Source organism: Piliocolobus tephrosceles, chromosome 5 (assembly GCF_002776525.5).
Source record: "Piliocolobus tephrosceles isolate RC106 chromosome 5, ASM277652v3, whole genome shotgun sequence".
Taxonomy (NCBI): domain Eukaryota; kingdom Metazoa; phylum Chordata; class Mammalia; order Primates; family Cercopithecidae; genus Piliocolobus; species Piliocolobus tephrosceles.
In genome coordinates this window covers 142,346,518-142,368,249 of record NC_045438.1, presented here as the reverse complement: position 1 = coordinate 142,368,249, position 21,732 = coordinate 142,346,518, and the positions used below count along the sequence as shown (strand labels likewise).

The window sequence follows — 21,732 nt, the reverse complement described above, 5'->3', positions numbered from 1 at the left end:
CATGTTTTACACATTTCTCGATTTTGTTTGTTTTCTCCTGAGCTCAGACTGCTTGTTTTGGTGCTGTATTTTGTTTTTTATTGAGATGTCTGGACGCGGTAAGCAGGGAGGCAAAGCTCGCGCCAAAGCGAAATCCCGCTCTTCTCGCGCTGGTCTCCAGTTCCCGGTGGGCCGAGTGCATCGCCTGCTCCGCAAAGGCAACTACGCAGAGCGGGTCGGGGCCGGGGCGCCGGTGTACCTGGCTGCGGTGTTGGAGTACCTGACTGCAGAGATCTTGGAGCTGGCCGGCAACGCGGCTCGCGACAACAAGAAGACCCGCATCATCCCTCGCCACTTGCAGCTGGCCATCCGTAACGACGAGGAGCTCAACAAGCTGCTAGGTCGGGTGACAATTGCTCAGGGCGGCGTCCTTCCTAACATCCAGGCCGTGCTTTTGCCTAAGAAAACCGAGAGTCACCACAAGGCCAAGGGCAAGTGATTTGACAGGCATCTGAGTTTCCGGAAACGCTATCAAACCCAAAGGCTCTTTTCAGAGCCCCCCTACCGTTTCAGAGGAAGAGCTAACCTCACTGCTTGTATGTACAAGGAACAAAAGATACTAAGGTAAGTTAATTCTATCCCAATCTGGAGCAACGTGTATTCCTGCTTTTCAGTTTTTTGGGGAACGGTGTTACTAAAGATTGGTCTGTATGTATTAGGTCAGTTATGGATCTAATGTTCGCATGTACTATTTCTAACTAAATAGTCCAGTTAGTGTTTTATAAGATCGACCATAGATGGTGCCTAACTAGTTTACATGCCAGGGATACCTGGTGATCTAAAAACTGATTACTTTAAAAATGTAAATTGAAGGCAAAACTGTAGCGTGACGGTAACCTTGTTCGGCCCTCCGACTAGTCCCCCTTCTATTTTCTTCTCAATTTAGGCTGTAGACAGCCTCACTTTCTAGGTTCCATTTCTGCTAAAGTGCAGAGTATACTGTCTAAAAGTTAACCAGGAAGTTGAAAGGTGTCTAAAAAACAGACTAGTGTCCCTAATCTAGAACGATGCCTGACATGCAACGTGCTATTTTAAGAGACTCAAGCGTCTAGGTTTCCAGCACAGCCAGAAAAGGAGACTGGGGCCTGTGGCCACTCAAAAACCTTTGCTTTCTGCTCACCCCTCTAATCCTAGCACTTTGGGAGGCCGAGGGGCGCGGATCACCGGAGGTCACGAGTTCGACACTAGCCTAGCCAACATGAAACTCGTCTCTGCTAAAAAAAATTAACAAAAACTAGTCGGGCGTGGTGGCACATACCTTTCAATTGCAGCTACTCTTGAGGCTGACTCAGGAGAGTCGCTTGAGACTGGGAGGGAGGTTGCAGTAAGCCGAGATCGTGCCAGTGTCCTCCAGCCTAGTCAACAGAGTAAGACACCGTCCCCCAAAAAGAAAACCTTTGCTTCTGTCTGGTAACGGCTGCCCCACCCACAAGAAATGGAGATCTGGGACCGTGGGCGAATTTCTAGGGACCTGTTTTCCTGGATTCTGAGTCTCGCCGAGGTTTTCTTCCGGATCTCGGTTTCTGCGCTTTTTGTCTGTTTGCTTTTTTGAAATGGAGTTTTGCTCTTGTTACCCAAGCTGGAGTGCAGTGGCGCGATCTCGGCTCACTGCATGCAAACTCCGCCTCCCGGGTTCAGACGACTCTCCTGCCTCAGCCTCAGCCTCCCTAGTAGATGGGATTACAGACGCCCGCCACTAGTAGAAACAGAGTTTCACCATGTTAGCCGGGCTAGTCTCCTGACCTCAGGTGATCCGCCGGCCTCTGCCTCCCAAAGAGCTTGGATTACAGGCGTGAGCCACCGCGCCCGGCCGGTTTCTGCTTTGATCGGAATTAAGTGGGCAGGGAAGTCTAGGCGGGCTGAGTCTTGCCTACGCCTCAGCGCCCAGCTCCTCAGACTGGCCAAACAGACCCAGTCGTTTCTAACGCTTGTGGAATTCAACTGAAACGTTTTGCGTCGTTTCGTTTTGAGCCTTCAAATCCGAGTGTGTGGGCAGGAGATAATAATCCAAGCAGAGGCTGTTTACTGCTGACGTTCCTCCCACTTCCCAGATACTGACACCGGCTTGGGGCGGGTCCAGCCTTTTCCGCTCTTTCCTCCTTCCACCCACTCCTTTCCCTACAACTACCCTCAAAGGAAAAGGGTTGGATGTCCCGTTTGTGAGAAAACAAAGTAGCATAAAAGCAAATGATCACCTTTGATAGCCACATGTTAGAATTTTCCGAGGATATTTTTAAATTACAATGATTCTAATGGGCAGTTGGGCTGAGAGTCATCAGATTGAGGAAGGTCTGGTTTCACATGGTTCTTGGGCTGAGAGGACCGGATTTGTTCCCCCCAGCATTTCCTGTACGTCCGAGAATTTTTTTTTTTTTTTTTTGAGACAGTCTTGTTTTGTCGCCCGGGCTGGAGTGCAGTGGCCGGATCTCAGCTAACTGCAAGCTCTGCCTCCCGGGTTTACGCCATTCTCCTGCCTCAGCCTCCCGAGTAGCTGGGATTACAGGCGCCCGCCACCTCGCCTGGCTATTTTTTTTTTTTTTTTTGTATTTTTTTTTAGTAGAGACGAGGTTTCCCCGTGTTAGCCGGGATGGTCTCGAGTTCCTGACCTCGTGATCCGCCCGTCTCGGCCTCCCAAAGTGCTGGGATTACAGGCTTGAGCCACCGCGCCTGGCCGGAGAACTGCTTTATATGGGCCTTGGAATCCTTTGCATTCCCAGGCCAAATTGCCTTTGATTCCAGCTCTCCTGCCTCCTCCTCTTCCTTGCATGCTTTTGCTCACCTTGAAATGAAAAGAATCTGGTTCAGCAAGTGTAGATTCTGAAATCAGAAAACAGGCTAAATAAGAGAGATGGTTTATTAGGCACTACTGTGTGCCAGGCACATTTCATGAGCTTCCAGTGTGTTAATTCATTTAATCGAACAATCTTAGAAACAGGTTTTATCCTTATTCCGAATTTTGAGATGAGCAAACTAAGAAACAGCTTTTAAAAAGTTCCAAGGCCAGAAAAACAGTACTTATAACAGCTGGCTATTCTATAACCACACCTCCTTGAGATTATTGTCAGAAAAATAAAAAAAGTAAAACATCCATACATAATGGGTAAACTTTGTCCACATACCAGAATGTTATTAATGGCTTTCTAACCTCTGAAGAATTTAAGGGAAGAAGGAAAGGTAATTTTCCCCGGGGAATCTACATGAAGAGGTAAATCTTGACAATGTATTAACACTGTAAATCCAGAAAAAAAAAGCCAGTACAATTTTTATTTAGGGTGTGACAAATGAAACAAGGGGACAGGTGAGAAGATGGCTCAGTAAAGAGCTACAGGACTTGGCGCAACTGACTTACTGTGGTGAGTGAGAAAAGGAGAGAGAGAGAACGAATTTCAATTCTCTCTGGGCACCAATAACAAGATTTTGTATTTGGTCTGTTTAGTAGTGAAACATTATGTTAAGTTTGTTAACCTAGAGGCTTTCATCTTAAGCAGTACTTAAGATCTGGACCCCCTCTTTCAATTACTGATAATCAGCATAGAACTTGGCATACAAGAGACACTGGGTTGTTGGGCACCGAGAAAATGTGAAACCGAATGAATCAATGACTAGGCAGCCAGGAAGCACTTTGTTCTAGACTTAGTTTATTACTAAGGAAGACATTAAGTATTAAACACTAAACTAATAGGTTGCTAATCGTGTTTTCTCTTTCCAATAGAAAATGTCTTCTAAGGCAGGTATGGTGTCTCACATCTGTAATCCCAGCACTTGGGGAGGCTGAGGTGGGTAGATCACCTGAGGTCAGGAGTTCGAGACCAACCTGGCCAACATGGCGAAACTTCGTCTCTAATAAAACTACACAAATTAGTCAGGCATGGTGAGGTTCACCTGTAGGCGCCTATAATCCCAGCAGTGCCTGTATTCCCAGCTACTCAGGAGGCTGAGGCAGAAGAATCACTTGAACCCAGTAGGTGGAGGTTTTAGTGAGCCGAGATCATGCCACTGCACTGCAGCCTGGGCGACAAAGTGAAACTCCATCTCAAAAAAAAAAAACCAACCCCATCTCTAAAAAATACAAAAATTAGCTGGGCATGCTGGTGCACGCCTATAGTCCCAGCTACTCGGGAGACTGAGGCAAGAGAATCACTTGAACATAGGAGGGGAGGTTGTAGTGAGCCAAGATGGCACCACTGCACTCCAGCACTCCAGCCTGGACGACAGAGTGAGACTGTCTCCAAAAAAAAAAAAAAAAAAAAGTAACAGCAACAACAAAAAAGAAAATCTACTCTGAAAATCCAAATTGCATTGGCAGTTTGTTCTGGAAACTTCAGAGAAACAAAGTGCCAGTTAACCAGTTCTTACCTAAGAGGTACTGCTAAGGGCCTACTCCCTAAGCAAAGGATATTCCTCATAGCTCTGTCCTGTCTCCTTATCTCCAAAATACTTTATGTTCTACTTTGAAATGCCACTGTTATATCCAAAAGCCCTAGTTACTTCTGGGGAAAATTCTCTATTGAGCAATGAATTTCGGTAGCTTAAATTGGATTCCAACTCTTGAGCAAGTTTTCATCTACCTTGCCTGAATGGCCCTGGGGAGGACTATTTAAATTGGGGCGAGTGGATGAGAATGCTAAACCTAGAGGTCTCCCAATTACCAAAGGCACCAGGGACAAAAGTTTATCTCAGGAATTTACTGAGATGTGAGGCTGAGATAAAATCATTTTTTGGTACATAAGATATGCTGAACAAAGCAGATGAGTTTAACACAAAATCAGCACTTGTAATTTCGCTTTTTAAATTTCCAAATAATCTATGTAGCAATATCCTTTCCTTTAATTCATCCATCATCTCTATTCACTTTTTTTATTCTGTAAATCATTTGAACTCTTTTTTATAAGAATTATATTTTCCCCTTGAGGTCACAAAAGAAAGCATTAGAAATTTTATAACTAATTTTAAAAAATTGTATTTTAAGATTAATACAAACCTCCTAAAAGTTTGCCATCTGTTGATCCTAAATTATAATTACAAATTTATATATTCCTGTTAAATATAATGCATGTGTATCACAACATTATTAGCAATTTGAGAATTTCCCATTTGTATTGGAGAGAGCAAATGGAATAAGGGTTCATATGTAGCGACAGGATTCTCTATTTCACTACTTAATATTGTACCAAACCAAGTAAGAGGAGCATCATGAGAAAATGTACTAAAAGACAGTCATTACCTATATTTACACCTAGAAAAAAAAAACTATATTATTGATAAACTGATAAATCTATTTTATTTATTTATTTATTATTTTGCTCTGTCGCCCAGGCTGGAGTGTATTGGTGCGATTTCCACTCATTGCAACCTCGTGCTCCCAGGTTCAAGCAATTCTCCCACCTCAGCCTCCCTAGTAACTGGGACTACAGGCATGCACCACCATGCCCAGCTAATTTTTGTATTTATACTACAGACAGGTTTCACCATGTTGGCCAGCCTACTCTCGAACTCCTGACCTCAGGTGATTTACCCACCTCAGCCTCTCAAAGTGCTAGGATTACAAGTGTGAGCCACCGTGCCCAGCCTGATAAATCTATATTAGAAAGAATAAATATAACCATTGCACCTTAAACAGAAATTGGAATATGGCATGTAGATTTCAAAATAAAATGAATTTTCTGGCATTGAATTAGTGTAGTCATGTTAAAGAAGTGTCAGAACTTCATTGGATGTTGTTATATTACAGTTGTTTGATTTTAATTTGTAGTTTGGGCAGAGTAAAGGAGCCAACATGTCTTAGGATTTAGAACTTGAGCACATTGCCTACAGTTGAAAGAAGAAAGTGTGCTAAATTCTAGCCTCTTTGGTATGTGGTTGGGACCTAAAGTTTTACCACATCCTTCATTGTCTTAGCCTATTCAGGCTGCCATAACAAAATACCAGAGACTGGATCACTTAAACAACAGAATCTTCTTTCCCATATCTAAGAGGCTTGGAATGGAAATTCGTTTTCTCACACTTTTGGAGCCTGGAAGTTTAAGATCAAGGTACCAACATAGTGTATGGTGAGAATCTGTTCCTGGCTTACAAACCGCTGCCATCACTGTGTGTTTATATGGTGTTTCCTTGCTTCCTGAGTGGAGAGAGAGCTCTAAGTGTCTCCTTACCTTCTATAAGGACACCAGCCCCAGTGGGATTAGGGCCCTATCCTATGACCTTTAGTTTTATGTACCTCCTACAGGCCCTATCTCCAAATACAGTCACATTGGGGTTTAGGGTTTTAATAAATGAATTTTGGGGGACACAATTTAGTCCATAACATTCTGTCCCTGGCCTGCCAAAATGTGTGTCCTTCTCCCATACAAGATAAATTTATTCCATCCCGGCCGGGCGCGGTGGCTCACACCTGTAATCCCAGCACTTTGGGAGGCCAAGGTGGGCGGATCACAAGGTCAAGACATCGAGACCATTCTGGCTAACACGGTGAAACCCCATCTCTACCAAAACACACAAAAAATTAGTTGGGCCTGGTGGCGGGTGCCTGTAGTCCCAGCTACTCAAGGCTAAGGCAGGAGAATGGCATAAACCCGGGAGGCGGAGCTTGCAATGAGCTGAGATCACGCCACTGCACTCCAGCCTGGGCAACAGAGCTAGAGTCCTCAAAAAAAAAAAAAAAAATTATTCCATCCCAACAGCCCCCTGAAAGTCTTAACTCATTCTAGCATCAATTCTAAAGTTCAAAGTGTCATCTAAAAAATAATCTAAATCAGATTATGGGTGAGACTCAATGTGCGATTCATACGGAGACAAAATTCCTTTCCAGCTTTGAACCTGTGAAACCAGAAATGTTACATGCTTCTGAGGTACAATGGTGAAACAGGCATAATAGACATTCCCATTAGAAAATGGAGAAATAGGAAAGAAGGAAGGTGTAATGTGTCCTAATCAAGTCCAAAACCTGGCAAGGCAAATTATGTTCGGTCTTAAGAAAAACCCTCTTTGGCTTGATGTCCTCACTTTCAGGCCCAGTGCTGTCACAGTGTTACCTCTGGCTCTGTGGGTGGCCTACTCCATCTGCCCTGCCTGAAGTCTCGCTCTTTCAGTTTGGTGGGGTCCCGCACAGGCAGCCATCTGTGAGGGACTCTCCCGCCCAGTTCTTCAAGGCATCTTTGAAGAAGATGGCAGTCATCTTCTCTACTCTACCTTTGAGGTAGAGTCAGCCTTGACTACCTGTTCCCATCCCCACCCTATCCCATCTATACTCTCGGAGTCTTAAATCAAAGTGGCAGCCCTGGTAGCTCCTGCCTGTAATCCCAGCACTTTGGGAGGCCAGTGAGAGTGGATCACTTGAGGTCAGGAGTTCCAGACTAGCCTGACCAACATGGTGAAACCCCATCTCTACTAAAAATACAAAAATTAGCTGGGTGTGGTGGCAGGCACGCTACTCGGGAGGCTACAGATTTAGAGCCTGTCATCCCAGCTACTCGGGAGGCTGAGGCAGGAGAATCCCTTGAACCTGGGAGGTGGAGATTGCAGTGAGCTGAGATTGCACCACTGCCCTACAGCCTGGGTGACAGAGTGAGACTCTACCTCAAAAAAAAAAAAAAAAAAAGAAAGTGGCAGCCCTAATGATCTCATAAATTGCCTTTGGTGGGTCAGTCTTTCCTTTTCTTAAAGACTAGTACACATTGACAGCAAGAGAGCTCGATGATCCTGTTCTATAGAATTCAAAAAGTCGACAACCTTCCTTTGTTCCTTTCTGGTTTTGCTGCCTACCTTAGTTCAAATTGGCAGTGTCTCTGCTGGAATAATCCCATCTCTCTTCCTAGCTCCTACTGAGATGGCTGATTAAATCGTTGGGTCACACCCATTATCTCTTTATCAAGTGGTTGTTCAGGTCAGGCTCAATGTTTCACGAAAGCCTGTAATCCCAACACTTTGGGAGACCGAGGAGGGCAGATCACTTGAGCTCAGGAGTTAGAGACCAGCCTGAGCAACATGTAAAAACCCCAATAATCAACAGCAACAAAAAATTAGCCAGGGTGTGGTGGTGCAATTAGCTGGGCATGGTTCTGAGCTCCTGTAGTCCCAGCTACTTGGGAGGCTGAGGTGGGAGGATTGCTTGAGCCTGAAGGCAAAGGTTGCACTGAACTGAGATTGTGCCACTGTATTCCAGCCTGGATGATATAGCCAGACCCTGTCTCAAAAATTAAAAAAAAAAAAAGAAAAAGAAAAGATTGTTCAACCATACCTCTCCAAGAAAAGCTTTCTCAATGTTTACAATATAGATTGAGAAATCTATCCTAAATCTCCAAGTTATGATTGTGTTTTGCTTAAAAATTCTTTCTTTATTTCAGCTATTTCCTTTCACATTTTACTATAAGCAATAAGGAGGACCTAAACCACACCTTTAATACTTTTCTTAGACATCTCTGCTGCTAAATATCCAGTTTTACTGCTTGTAAGTTCTTTCCAGTAAACACTAATTCAACCAAGTTCTTGACACATTATAACAAGAACAGCGATTTCTACAGTTTCCTATAACCTGTCCCTCATTTTCATCTGAGACCGGAGCTCTGTCTCCCAGACTGGAGTGCAGTGGTGCGATCTTGCTTGGCTCACTGCAACCTCCACCCCCACCCCGCCCCAGGTTTCAGCAATTCTCCCGCCTCCGCCTCCGGAGTAGCTGGGACTACAGGAGCACATCACCATGCCCAGCTAATTGTTGTATATTTAGTGGAGATGGGATTTTGCCATATTGGCCAGGCTGGTCTCAAACTCCCGACCTCATGATCTGCCCCCTTCAGCCTCCCAAAGTGCTGGGATTACAGACATTAGCCACCACGCCTGGCCTAATTTCCATATTTTAACCAACATATTTAACCATATTCTATTCATGATCGTTATAAATCTAAGTTTCTATGAAAATGGAAGCTTTCTTTCCAGCTGTCTTCCTTTCTGATCCTTTGCCAGAATTGCCTTTAATGTCCATATTTCTATCAATAGTCCCTTAACAATTGGCTTTTTCTAGTATGAACCTCAAACTCTTTTAGCCTTTACCCATCACCAGTTTCCCAAGCCACTTCCCCGTGTTTAGGTATTTGTTGTTGCAGCATCCCGCGTCTGGGTACCAAAACCTGTTTTAGTCAGCTTGGGCAGCCATAACAAAATACTATACAGACTGGTGGCTTAAACAGTAGACATTTATTTTCTAACAATTCTGCAGGCTGGAAGTCTAAAATCCAAGTTGCCAGCATAGTCAGTTTCTGGTGAGGATCTCTTCCTGGCTTAAATTATTTCACAGACACCAGGCAGATAACCATATCCATTCTTTCTTGTATTCATTAATAATCAGAGCTGAAAGTGTAGGGCTCTAAATTTACACTTCAGCAAATTGTTCTGTCATTAAGTATTCACCTCAAAATGACCAGACTGTACTATGCTCTAAATTTTAGAAACTTGTAGCTTGGCTCTGGTCCCTAGTCTTTGCTCTGTGTAGTTAATAGATTCATCAATACAACGGTTCCAAAGACTGTCTATATGCAGTAAACTTCCAATTTTACATCTCCAGCCTGACCTTTTTTCTGAAATTCAGATGTGTGTAGCCACATTTTCATTTGACATCTCCATTTAGAACTCTAATCTAATCACCCTAAACACTTCCAAGACACAGGAATAAACACTGTGCTCCTTAAGCCTGTTATCCCTTCCAGTTCTTCCTAGTTCAATAACTGACACCACCATTTACTCAAATCAACATTCTAAGAGTAGCACTTGCTACATTTCCTTCATCTCTACAAATCCAAAGTTACCTGTGAGTCACGTCACCTACATATTCAATAATTCATTCTCCATACTCCTTACCATGACTTGAGGACCCACTCAGTGACCACCTCTGACCTCTGTTCACCTCTTCTGCTGTTCTCCTTTGCTGTTCCAACCACTCTGGTGTCTTTTCCCATCAAGCAGCTAAACTCTGCTGATTTAAGACATTTACCTTATTGGCCTCAGTCTCGGAAATGCCTGTTCTTTGATTTTTCTTCTGGTGAGCTCATTTTCACTCATCGGGACTTAGCTCTGTTTCAGACAAGCCTATCTAAAATAAACCTACCTAAATGGATTAAAAATCAATTTGTGTGTGTATGTGTTTGGAAATGGTGGTGGGAGAGTGTCTTTACTAAGTGAGGAGGAAACACAAAAGCCATTATAGGAAAGGACACAAACTAGATAGGTCCAAAAGTGGTCTAAGACAGAATATATGTAAAGAGAATTGTAAAAAGAGCAATAAATTGGGATAAAGGATTTTCAAAACATACACAGGGTTAGTAATCTCAATTTACAAGGACGAACTGGAAATGTTAGTAAAAAGGCAAACAACATAATATAAAAACCGATTAAATGGTATTTTATATCATGTATTAAATTCAAATGGCCAATACATATGAAAAACAAGAAACAAAAAACTTTCCTAGTAATTCAAAATTATGCATATTAATACAACAAAGGGATACTATTTCTTCTTTTTTTTTTTTTTTTTTGAGACACAGTCTTGCTCAGCTACCCAGGCTGGAGTGCAGTGGTGCGATCTCGACTCACTGCAACCTCTCTCTACCCTCCCCCGGGTTCAAGCGATTCTCCTGCCTCAGCCTCCCGAGTAGCTGGGACTACAGTCACCTACTACCATGCTCAGCTAATTTTTGTATTTTTAGTAGAGATGGGGTTTTACCATGTTGGTTGGCCAGGATGGTCTCAATCTCTTGACCTCATGATCTGCCCGCCTCGGCCTCCCAAAGTGCTGGGATTACAGGCGTGAACCACCGCACCCAGCCTAATTTTTGTATTATTAGTAGAGATAGGGTTTCACCATGTTGGCCTGGCTGGTGTCAAACTCCTCCTGACCTCAGATGATCCACCCACTTCAGGCTCCCAAAGTGCTGGAATTACAGGCGTAATTCCCAAAGTGCTGGAATTACACCTAGCCTGGGATACCATTTCTTACCTATGAATAGACAACCACTAAAGCCAGTAATACTCAGGACTGTGAAGGATGAGGAAGAATTGCCATTGTCATATAATTTTTCAGAAATTTTCCTGGCAATGTCTATTAAATTTTATTAATAGACATTTGGAAGGGGAGAGTGTCAACAATAGAATAAAGGCCCCACTAGGCAAGGTTACATATGTAAGGTCTCTTTCAAAACTGTCACGAGAGGTCGGCTGCGGTGACTCATGCCTGTAATTCTAGCATTTTGGGAGGCTGAGGCGAGTGGATCACTTGAGGTCAGGGGTTTGAGACCCTCCTGGCCAACATGGTGAAACCCTATCTCTACTAAAAATACAAAAATTAGCCAGGCATGGTGGCACATGCCTGTAATCCCAGCTACTTGGTAGGCTGAGGCAGGAGAACAGCTTGAACCAAGGAGGCAGAGATTACAGTGAGCCGAGACCGTGCCACTGCACTCCAGCCTGGGCAACAGAGTGAGACACCGTCTGAAAACAAAACAAAAAAAACAAATCAAAACTGTGATGAGAAAAAAAAAAAAAAAACTAATTATACATGTAAAATATTTAAGTAACTATAAATAAGAATACTGTTGACATAGTGAGACATCCATTTATACTATGGAATGTTACACAGCTACCCACAACAATAATCCGTTAAAACAAAATCACACACACACAACTGATGACAGTAAAGAGAGAACTGTATGGAAGAAAACCTATCACATTAATTATCTCAGAGAGCTGAAACTAAGTTGGTGCAAAAGTAATTGTGGTTCTTACCATTACTTTCACTGGCAAAAACTGCAATTACGTTTGTACCAACCTAATAGAATTGGGTGAGGAGAGGTTAACCTTTTATAAACGTCTCTGTGTGAACTGTTAAAATGAGCAAGTATATTTTTTTAAAGTATAAAGAGAGAAACAAAAAAGTAAGCTTTTTCCATTTCCCACCTCAAATTATGTTCTATCACTCATTCTGTTTAGATTCTTTCAAATGCAGTTTGAAGTTTTATTTATCAGATTCCTTGTTGTTTGCCTCTTGCCATTAAACCTAGCTCCACAAAGTAGGGACCTGATCTAGTCATTCACTGTTATGTCCCAGCATCTAGCAGAGGGCCTGACACATAGTGGGAACCCAAGTATCTGGTAAATAAACCAGAGAATAGATATTTTTTAGCCCAGAAATAATTTCTACATAAAAATGATTATATTTCAGATAGGCACAGAGTGATTATCTGAATTTCTGTATACAAATGTCTTCCTATAAATCATTGTTAATACATTACCTACTCACCTTACCCAGCTACCAGGAACACAGTGAAGTTTAGAATTACACCCCATTTGTTTTCCACACTCTTACCATTTTCCCAGTTTCTACACTAACCTTTCCAGACATCATGTATACTGATAATTCTAAGTTGTCTAGATCGTTAATTCTTTTAAGGGCCAGTTTTCTGCTAGCTGGCATCATGCATAAAATGATTCTCTTTAATATACTCTGGGTCTAGGGTTAATAGATGTTTGCTTAAAATCATGAAAAGAAAATGGTCACACAACTGGTGGGTGTGATCAAATTTATGCTGTTTCATCCACTTAATGTTTACTTTGTGATAATGGAACCTCCCAGCTTTTATTTTCCTTCCTTCCTTCCTTCCTTCCTTCCTTCCTCCCTCCCTCCCTCCCTCCCTCCCTCCCTTCCTTCCTTTCTTTCTTTCTTGACAGAGTTTAGCTCTGTTGCCCAGGCTGGAGTGCAGTGGCGCGATCTCAGCTCACTGCAACCTCTGCTTCCCAGGTTCAAGCGATTCTCCTGCCTCAGCCTCCCAATTAGCTAGGATTACAGGTGCGTGCTGTCACACCTGGCTAGTTTTTGTATTTTTAGTAGATGGAGTTTCAGATGTTGGCCAGGCTGGTCTCCAACACCGGGCCTCAAGTGATCCGCCTGCCTCAGCCTCCCAAATAGCTGGGATTACAGGCCTCAGCCACTGTGCCCGACCCCAACTTCTATATTCTAATGCTGAGATTACTCAGTTAACACTCTTACCTACTAGGATAAGTTTGTTGAAGAATTTTACCTTACCTTGTACCCTATACCTTCACATCCTTTCCATATAATAGATCTTCAGTAAATACAGGAGGAAAAAATCCAGAATGATTATGTTGACAACAAAACAATTTTTGTGCAAAAATGGAGTAGTCACTATCTGAGCTACAGAGACTTAGGATTGTATTCCTGAGTTATGTGTCATTTTAGCCATCACTAGATCTTAAATCCCACTTCCTAAATTGAAGGGAGATACATTACTCTTTTTAGAGCTTTGCTCTCCAATATAGTAGCCATTAGCCACATGTGATATTTTAAATTTAAATAATTAAATCAAAAATTCAGTTTCTCGGTCTCACCACATTTCAAGTTACTGGTGTCTACTGTATTGGATACACATACATAAAACATGTCTATCATCACAGAAAATTCTATTGGATTGCACTGGGCTATGTACATTTTGTGTCCCTGGGCTAATAAGTTCAAGTGCACTTAACTAGCCTCCTCCAGGTGGAATCAGGATAAATTTACCATATAAAATACAGGACACCCAATTATATTTCAATTTCAAACAGGCAACAAATAATGGCTTAAGTATGCCCCTCGCTGCACACCCAAATACTACATAAGACATCCTATACATTAAAAAAATATATATATATATATATATATATATATATATATATATATATGCATGCTGTATATCTGAAATTCAGATCTAACTGGACATTCAGTATTTTTAATGTGTCAAATCTGGCAACCCTATCTGAAGAGCAACATTGAAGTGTCTAGCCTAGATAGGTCCTTTTACACCATAGGGAGTTATTTGAGAAATTGAGAAGGGCTGGTACCTGTAAAGAAGCTAACTCATTATGAAGAAAAGAATCTGTAAGTTTTTCTGTATGTGTAAGGGAGGCCAAGAAGGAGGTTTCCAGATATATTTACTTTTTCTTCTCTCTCTTAGGTTGCAAAAACTTCTCATTTCAGAGAGATGCCAGGATCCCGAGTACCTGCCAAACCTACCAATTCTAAGGAATAAGTGGATGGATGGTGTCAATGTTCCTACATCACTGATTGATTCTGCATCCGCAAATTTTTTTATTAAAAACATTCTACATCGTGTGTGGGGGGATGAGGGTAAAATGAAGAGAAAGAATATTATTGAGGGGAAGATCTTCTGAGTATAAAATGTGTTTAATTTTTTAAATAAGTACTACATTCACAGGGTTCAAACGATTTGAAGTAAAAAGATAAATAGAAAGAATCCACCCCTCAACTTACCCCAGGTGATCACTTTTCTTTTTCTTCTGTATCTGCCCAGTATTCATTCCTGCTAATATCAGTCAATAATGAATGATACGTGTTATCCACTTTTTTCATCCTTGCCCGGATATCAGACTGTATACACTGTTCTGCACTTGCCCTTTTCATAACAATCTATCTTGGAGAACTTTCCCTGTGAGAACATACAGGGCTTCCTGTACATAGTTGCATGTATTGCGTTATGCAAATGCATTATATTTTATGTAACCTGTCTACTGTTGGTAGGCACTTGAGTTCTTTTAGTCTTTTGCTATCAAACAGTTCTGGGATGATTAACCCTGATTTACTGCAAAATTGAAATTGCTGTGCTATTCTGCTGGAATAGTGGTAAGTGAACAGGAAATTCCAGTCACTCTTGGGCTAGACTCAAGGTTCTTAAAAATTATGTGGCCATCACCAAGTTAGTTGTTGTGAACCTTAATTTCTTCACCTCTAAAATGGAGGTAATACTTACCTTAATAGACTATGAGAACGAAGATCATGTATGTGAATTGTTTGGTGCTCTAAAGAACATCACAAATAAAATTATTTTATTTTGAAATTTAATTTTAATTGTACTGTGTGTAATTTCTTAATCTTGAAATAATTTTATTTGTAATGTGCATAATCTTATTTAATGTATAATGTATATACTACATTGTAATAGAAGCAGATTTCCCAAATTCCAGCCTGGCATGAGGTAATAAAAGATAATGCAAAGGGAGAGGAAGGCATGTGTCATTAATTTTCTGCCTAGGTTACCTCCCTGGTTAAATTGCCATTTCCTGCCTTCCTTACATAGAGATTAGGAAACATCCTCCTGACCTGCCTGCCCTCTTTTGCCTCCTTTTTCATTTGCAATCAAGGTCTGGTTTTAAGACTGTCTGTTACTCTTACAAAATCTGTGTGTATTGGTGGCTAAGGGCCTGTATGGTCCACTGCTGTATTCCAGCTCCCAGCATGGTACCTGATGCTGCGTGGCAAATAGTAGTCACTCGAGAAATGGCTGATGAATTCATGAGGCCTACTCTGGATGGAAATTTCAATTCTGGCCTTGAATTTTCAGGAGCTGAAAAGACAGCCACCTTAATATCATAGGCTGAGCTGGAAGAAGGGAACACCCAATTTATTCTTAAGAAATACCTTGCCAGTTACTGTGGCTTAGGCCAGTAATCCTAGCATTTGGGGAAGCCAAGTTGGGCAGATGGCTTGAACCCAGGATTTCGAGACCAGCCTGGACAACATGGCGAAACCTCATCTCAACAAAATATGTAAAATTTGCGTGGTGGGCCTGCACTTCTGGTCCCAGCTACTCCGGGGCTGGGGTGGGAGGATTGCTTGAGCCCTGAAGGTCAAGGCTGCAGTGAGCTATGATTGCAGTACTGCGCTCCAGCTCTGGGCAACAGAGCGAGACTCTGTTTCAAAAACAAAAACAAAAATGCCTACACAATAAACCTGTAAAAAGTGGGTTTTGTGTGTCTACACAGGCACACATACATACCTGCATAGACATGCACTCATGTATTCTGGAAAGACACAGGAATCGGAAGCCAAAATACCTGTGATTTTGTTCCAGCTTTGCCACTCACCAAGTGTCTGGTGGGATTAGCTACCTGCCATCTCAAAATTTTTCTTCTGTAAAATAATAGTACCTCCCAGAGTTGTGAAAAACTATCAAATGAGATGGCAGATGAGAAAACACTATATTACTTGTAAAACCTAACATAAATAGGTGCAAAATTATATAAAGACCATCTTCTGTCTGTCTCATTTTCAAATGTGGAAAAGTGAAAACAAGAGAGAATGTTGGGATTTCTGTCAGAGATTTGCTGGCTTCCACCTGCAGAAAATGAAGTAATTGGGGATCTTACACCTAAGTACTAACAGATTCTGGTTGCAGTTTGCCCCCATGGCTAAATAAAGCTTGTAGAAGAGTCAGCCTTGTAGACATGGAATGTTGAATGATGGTGGAGTGTACCCACTCACCTCCCACCAAGTCAGCTCCAGGTTCAGAAGCAGCAGTCCCCGTGGACGGCATGCGTGTTTGTAACTCAGCTGAGCCACCTTTCCAGAAGCAGAGGCTTTCCAAACAGGGATGCCCCCCACTCTGCCCATTCTGCTTTTAGTTCAACTTGACTTCCTACCTTCAGTGAGGACATGGAGAATTCATCCCAACTGGGTACCTGAGCAAACTTGGCAGAGCAAAGAGAAATGAGGAAGGCCCTAGGTAGATTGACTCTGAGGAAGGAAAGAATCAATGAAAGACCACAGAAAGAATCTTCCATTTCTTTTAGCACAGTCCCTTCAGATTGAGGATGAAGAGGCTGGGGCTCTGAATTGGTTGGCCTTAGGTATGGTCACAAAAACAGATCAATGGCTTTTCCACATCCACACACTGAGTTATATTTCTGCCCTTGGTATTGTGATTTTCTCTGATCTCCAATTAAATATCTATGTGTGATTTTAAAGCCTGCCTTCCTTTCTACTCTGCAGTCAGTGTAACATTGGTAGTTTGAAACTGGCCCATGGGAACTAGCATATGCTAGGGGTTTTTTTGTTTTGTTCCTCAAGAGCCAGTAAACATATATCAGCACACCACCGCCTTAAATATTCTCTGCTCCTTCCTGGTAAGGATATCCTTATCTCTCTCTCTCCCCACTCCCCACCTCCATCCAGCACATGCACATTGGGTCACTCTATTGTGCTGTTTTTCTACCCAGAAGGCCCTGTCTCAAATGACCCCTACACTTCTGGTCTCATTTAAGCTCCATACTCTTTCCTATGATCTGTACCCACTGCATATATTTCTATATTGTTTGCCACCTCCCCTGTTTTCATGTCTGCTCTCCAAATTTTACGAGGAAGCCTAGAACACTCTCTTTGCAGATACCCACTTAAATGTCACCTCAGTGAGGCCCTCCATTGACCATTTTCCCATTCCCAGAGGGGCAGGGAGGCCTTCTGAGAAAGTGACCATCGTCTGGTGGATGGTGATGCTGGCAATGTGAACTGTCAGCAACAGCATAGCTAGGAATGCAGTGAGCAAAGGCACTGTGAAGACACAAGCAGAGCTCTTCAACCAATGACCCCAGGGACTTTCTCTGGGTTGCCTGGCAATGAACTGGGAACAATGGCTGCTTCTTTTCCTGTGGGAGGATCAGCCAATGTTCCCAGGTGCTGGAAGGCTGGCTTTCTCAGCTGACACCCACACAGAAAATGTTTATTCTCTTTATCAAGTCTGCTCTCATGCTTTCTCTATGAAAAGGAACAGCCCGGGCTGTGTGTGGGTCCCTTTCTGGAGCACAGCCTCTCTGTGCATCAGGCTACCCCCTTCCTGGGCTCAGGGCTCTGTAGGCTGCAGGAGAACAAGCACTGTGTATCTACAACCCTCTGCTCACTAGTTCCAGCTGGCACAAGCAACACTGCCTGCTGACAAGACATGCAGAAGCCACGAGAGGAATTAAATTACCTCTGAAGGTGGTAGACAGTGGAAATGAGTGGATATAGGCTTTCATTAAGGGACTAGGATTTAACTTCTTAATCATTATTCCAATCACCTTGTATCTCGTCTTCTCAAATGCTCTTAATGAAAGTCACAAACCAATAGCTCTCTGTAATTTTCCATTTATGCCCCCTTTCTGTTGTCCATTCTTTGCCCACTCTCTCTCTTTCCTCTCTATTTAACATTAGCTATTTTTAAAGGAGCAAAAGAAACTTTTCTAAACTTTTGCACTGGGTAGTGTTTAAATATGTGGAGGCCCTACTGCCACATGCCACAGATGCCCCAGTGGCACTCAGTCATGTAGGACCTGAGTTGAGCTCCTAGTTTCTGGTGGGCCCACATTTGTGTCATGGTGCAGCATATGTGGACTGGTCGTCTGGCTCTGTGATTAGGAATCTAACTTTTAGTTCAGTTCTAACCTTCAGCTCAGAAGCTGAGCCTCAGGTTGAGATTGATATTCGTTGTTGCCCAAACGTACTGTAGTTTCCTATGCTATCCAAACTACATGTAATTGATCCATTTCTAAGCTCATTCACATGATTCAGTGAATACAATTATTTCCAGGGCTGTTAGACCAAAGACCTCAAATCCCTATGTGGGCCTCTCCACAGGACAATGCACCACATGGCAGCTGACTTTCTTCCAAAAGAATGAGCCAGTGAGAGCGACCAAGAAAGAAGCCATAACCTTGTGTAACCTAATGTCAAAGATGACACAACATCATTTTTGACATATTCTATTTGTTAGAAGCAAGTCCCTAGGTGCAACCCACAGGAAAGGAGATAATACCAGAGGATGAACCCTCAGAGGCAGGGATCATCCTAGAGAATACCTACCACACTGGGTAAATCACAACTTGTTTAAAATAAGGCAGAACTGTCTTCTTGATCCGACATCCTTAAAAATGGAAGTGCACCTCTGTGTTTTCTAGGGCACTTTGTTAAGTGCAGGTACATGGTCACATGCAAGTACAGGGTCACAATCTAAAACTGCAGAAATATTTGTGGTGTTTGCATTTCTGTTTGTTTCTATCACTTGTATCACTTGCCCATTTACTCTCTGATGCTGCTGTATCTCACTGGAAACTACATTTCCCAGGTTTCCATGCTCTCAAGTTTCCAGTAGATTTGGCCAATGGGTGGCACTGATGGATGATGATGGTGGGGCAGGGTATTTCTCTTCTTTGTTTCCTGGGGCTTCTCCAGCCTCCTTGGTAGTTTGACTTTAGTCCTACCACAGAGCCTTTCTCCTGGTGGTCTCAGTTCCTGCCTTACCAGCCTGCACTCTTTCTGCTTGATTCCAGCATCACCTCTTCCCTTTGTTCCTAGAGGACAGAGGTGGCAACTTTCTGCTGCAGCTTATCTGTGGGTTGCCCTCACCCCCTCTCCTGGGTTTCTCAGCTCTTTCATCACCTGTTTATCTAATTACCTCTATTTAATTCCTTCTATATGAAATCCCTAGAGTGCATTGTACTTGTACACTGACAAACAGTAGGACTGAATGAACATTGCCCTTTCCTGAGCAACTCATGTACAGAGAGCATGGTTTGGAGTGTTTGCTAGTCCTAAATGTCTGACCTGGTGCTCATGCTGCTGGAAATTTAGAGGATGGTCACTTCTTCAGGATGTACCTTCACCACTCTGGGCTCAAGTTTCTTGTTTTGTAAAATGGGAGAATTTGTGATATCTGTGGTCCCTTAAATCTCTGAATATTGGGGACTCTAGAATTTTTCCATAAGGAAGGTATGGGAACTGCATGCTGATTGGGAAATGGTGGAAGCATTTTATATGAGACTAGCATGGGACGGTGAGGAGGAATAGTAAATAAGAAGAAAGGAAAGGAACAGAAAACCCAAAACCCTGAATTGTCCATGTTCCAGAAGGTGAGTGCCACTGATGGACACCATGAAGAAAGCTAACATGAATCATGCCATGGCTTCATAAAATAAGTACATTATCTCACAAATCGCTTCCTGTTTTATATTCCACTCCCTGCTTTCTACCTCACCCCCAAATCAAGGAAGCGTGCTTAGGAATAAAGTTCCAGCCTGGGCAACATGGCAACACTCCGCCTCTACAAAAAATACAAAAATTATTTTGGTGGTGTTCACCTGTGATCCCATTTTCTCTGGAGGCTAAGGTGGGAAGATTACTTGAGCCCAAGGGGCGGAGGCTGCAGTGAGCTGAGATCATGCCACTACATCCAGTCTGGGCAATGGGAGTGAGACTCTGTGTTACGGGGAGAAAAAAGAATAAAGTTAACAAACAGGAAAATAACACTTTGTTGAACTTGGGATAACAATAATTTACAAAGAATGGTAGAATTCGTTACTAGAAAAATCTCAGGAAGAGAGGCAGCTAGCTTAGCTGTAAGACCATGGGCAATTGAAATCTTTGGGCATCATTTTGTCTTTTGAAAAATGGTTTTAAGAGTATAAGGGTTATTATAAGGACTACTTGTCAAGTGCTTAGAACAGTATCTAGCACATAGTATCTATTCTATAGTAAACTTCATGAATATATTCCAATAGTCTGAATTGTCATCCACTATACTTATATTGTAACTGACATAATTTTTCTTTTTTTTAAGATGGAGTCTTGCCCTGTCACCCAGGCTGGAGTACAGTGGCACAATCTTGGCTCACTGCAACCTCTGCCTCCCGGATTCAAGCAATTATCCTCCCTCAGCCTCCCTAGTAGCTGGAATAATAGGCATGCACCACCAAGCCCAGCTAATTATTTTTGTATTTTTAGTACAGCCGGGGGGTTTCACCATGTTGGCCAGGCTGGTCTCGAACTCCTGACCTCAGATGATCTGCCCACCTCAGCCTCCCAAAGTTATGGGATTACAGGCATGAGACACCGCGCCTGGCCATAACTGACATAAATTAAACAGATATATTATACTTAAAACATGTTCCTCCGTTAGCAGTTCTAAGCAAACCTGCCTCCAAAGGCCAAGGAAACTGAGATGCAAAAGAAGGATGATGACAAATCAAGAAAGAAACTTTTAATAGGGACTTATAAACAGAAGCCATGTCTTCCATGGCATCTAGACAACTTGGTGAGTCTGTCCACCCCACCCACAATTACCCCACCCCAAACCCCAGGGCTTATAGATGTAGGGAATTTGCCTAAGGGCAGGATTTATAGTAAGTATGTGTTTACAATAACATCAAGATTGTTTTGATTTAAGGGCAGGATTTATGATAAGTACTGCGAAGTAGAAATCTTAGAGGCATTCCCAGAACTGGGATTATTTAGAAGTCAATACAGCAGCCGGGCGCGGTGGCTCACGCCTACAATCCCAGCACTTTGGGAGGCCGAGGCGGGTGGATCACGAGGTCATAAGTTCGAGACCATCTTGGCTAACACGCTGAAACTCCGTCTCTACTAAAAATACAAAAAAAATAGCCGGGCGTGGTGGCGGGCGCCTGTAGTCCCAGCTACTCCGGAGGCTGAGCCAGGAGAATGGCGTGAACCCGGGAGGCGGAGCTTGCAGTGAGCCGAGATTGCTCCACTGCATTCCTGCTTGGGTGATAGAGACTCTGTCTCAAAGGCAATAAAAAAAGAAGTTGACTTACAGCAGATTAGCATCTCAGATTGAGTTACTTTAGTCTCCATACCACAAATACAGAGAGTTCATGTAAGAGCAACTGTGATTAAAAAAAAAAAAAAAAAAAAAAAGTCTGGTGATCACCTAGAAAATGAAGAGTTCATAGAATGGTGAATTGTTCACTGTATCTTTTCCACAGTGCAGAATGCAGTACTCAAGTGTCCCTGGGATAGAGGAGCCAATTGATCAGGAGACCACTGCTTGATGAAAATGTGTTTTATTACAACTCTATGCTCAGAAATTA

General features: G+C 42.6%; 2 protein-coding genes across 2 annotated transcripts in view; one reads left to right on the top strand and one right to left on the bottom strand.

The window, feature by feature from the left end:
- LOC111541070 (histone H2A type 1-C-like) lies at positions 1–15,101 on the top strand. Its single transcript, XM_023209707.3, has 2 exons — positions 1–603; positions 14,034–15,101. The coding sequence occupies exon 1, from the start codon at positions 2–4 to the stop codon at positions 476–478; it is 477 nt and encodes a 158-aa protein (XP_023065475.2). The 5' UTR covers position 1; the 3' UTR covers positions 479–603; positions 14,034–15,101.
- Positions 1–21,732, bottom strand: part of LOC111541062 — a 166,208-nt gene that overhangs the window by 100,546 nt on the left and 43,930 nt on the right. The window lies entirely within an intron of this gene.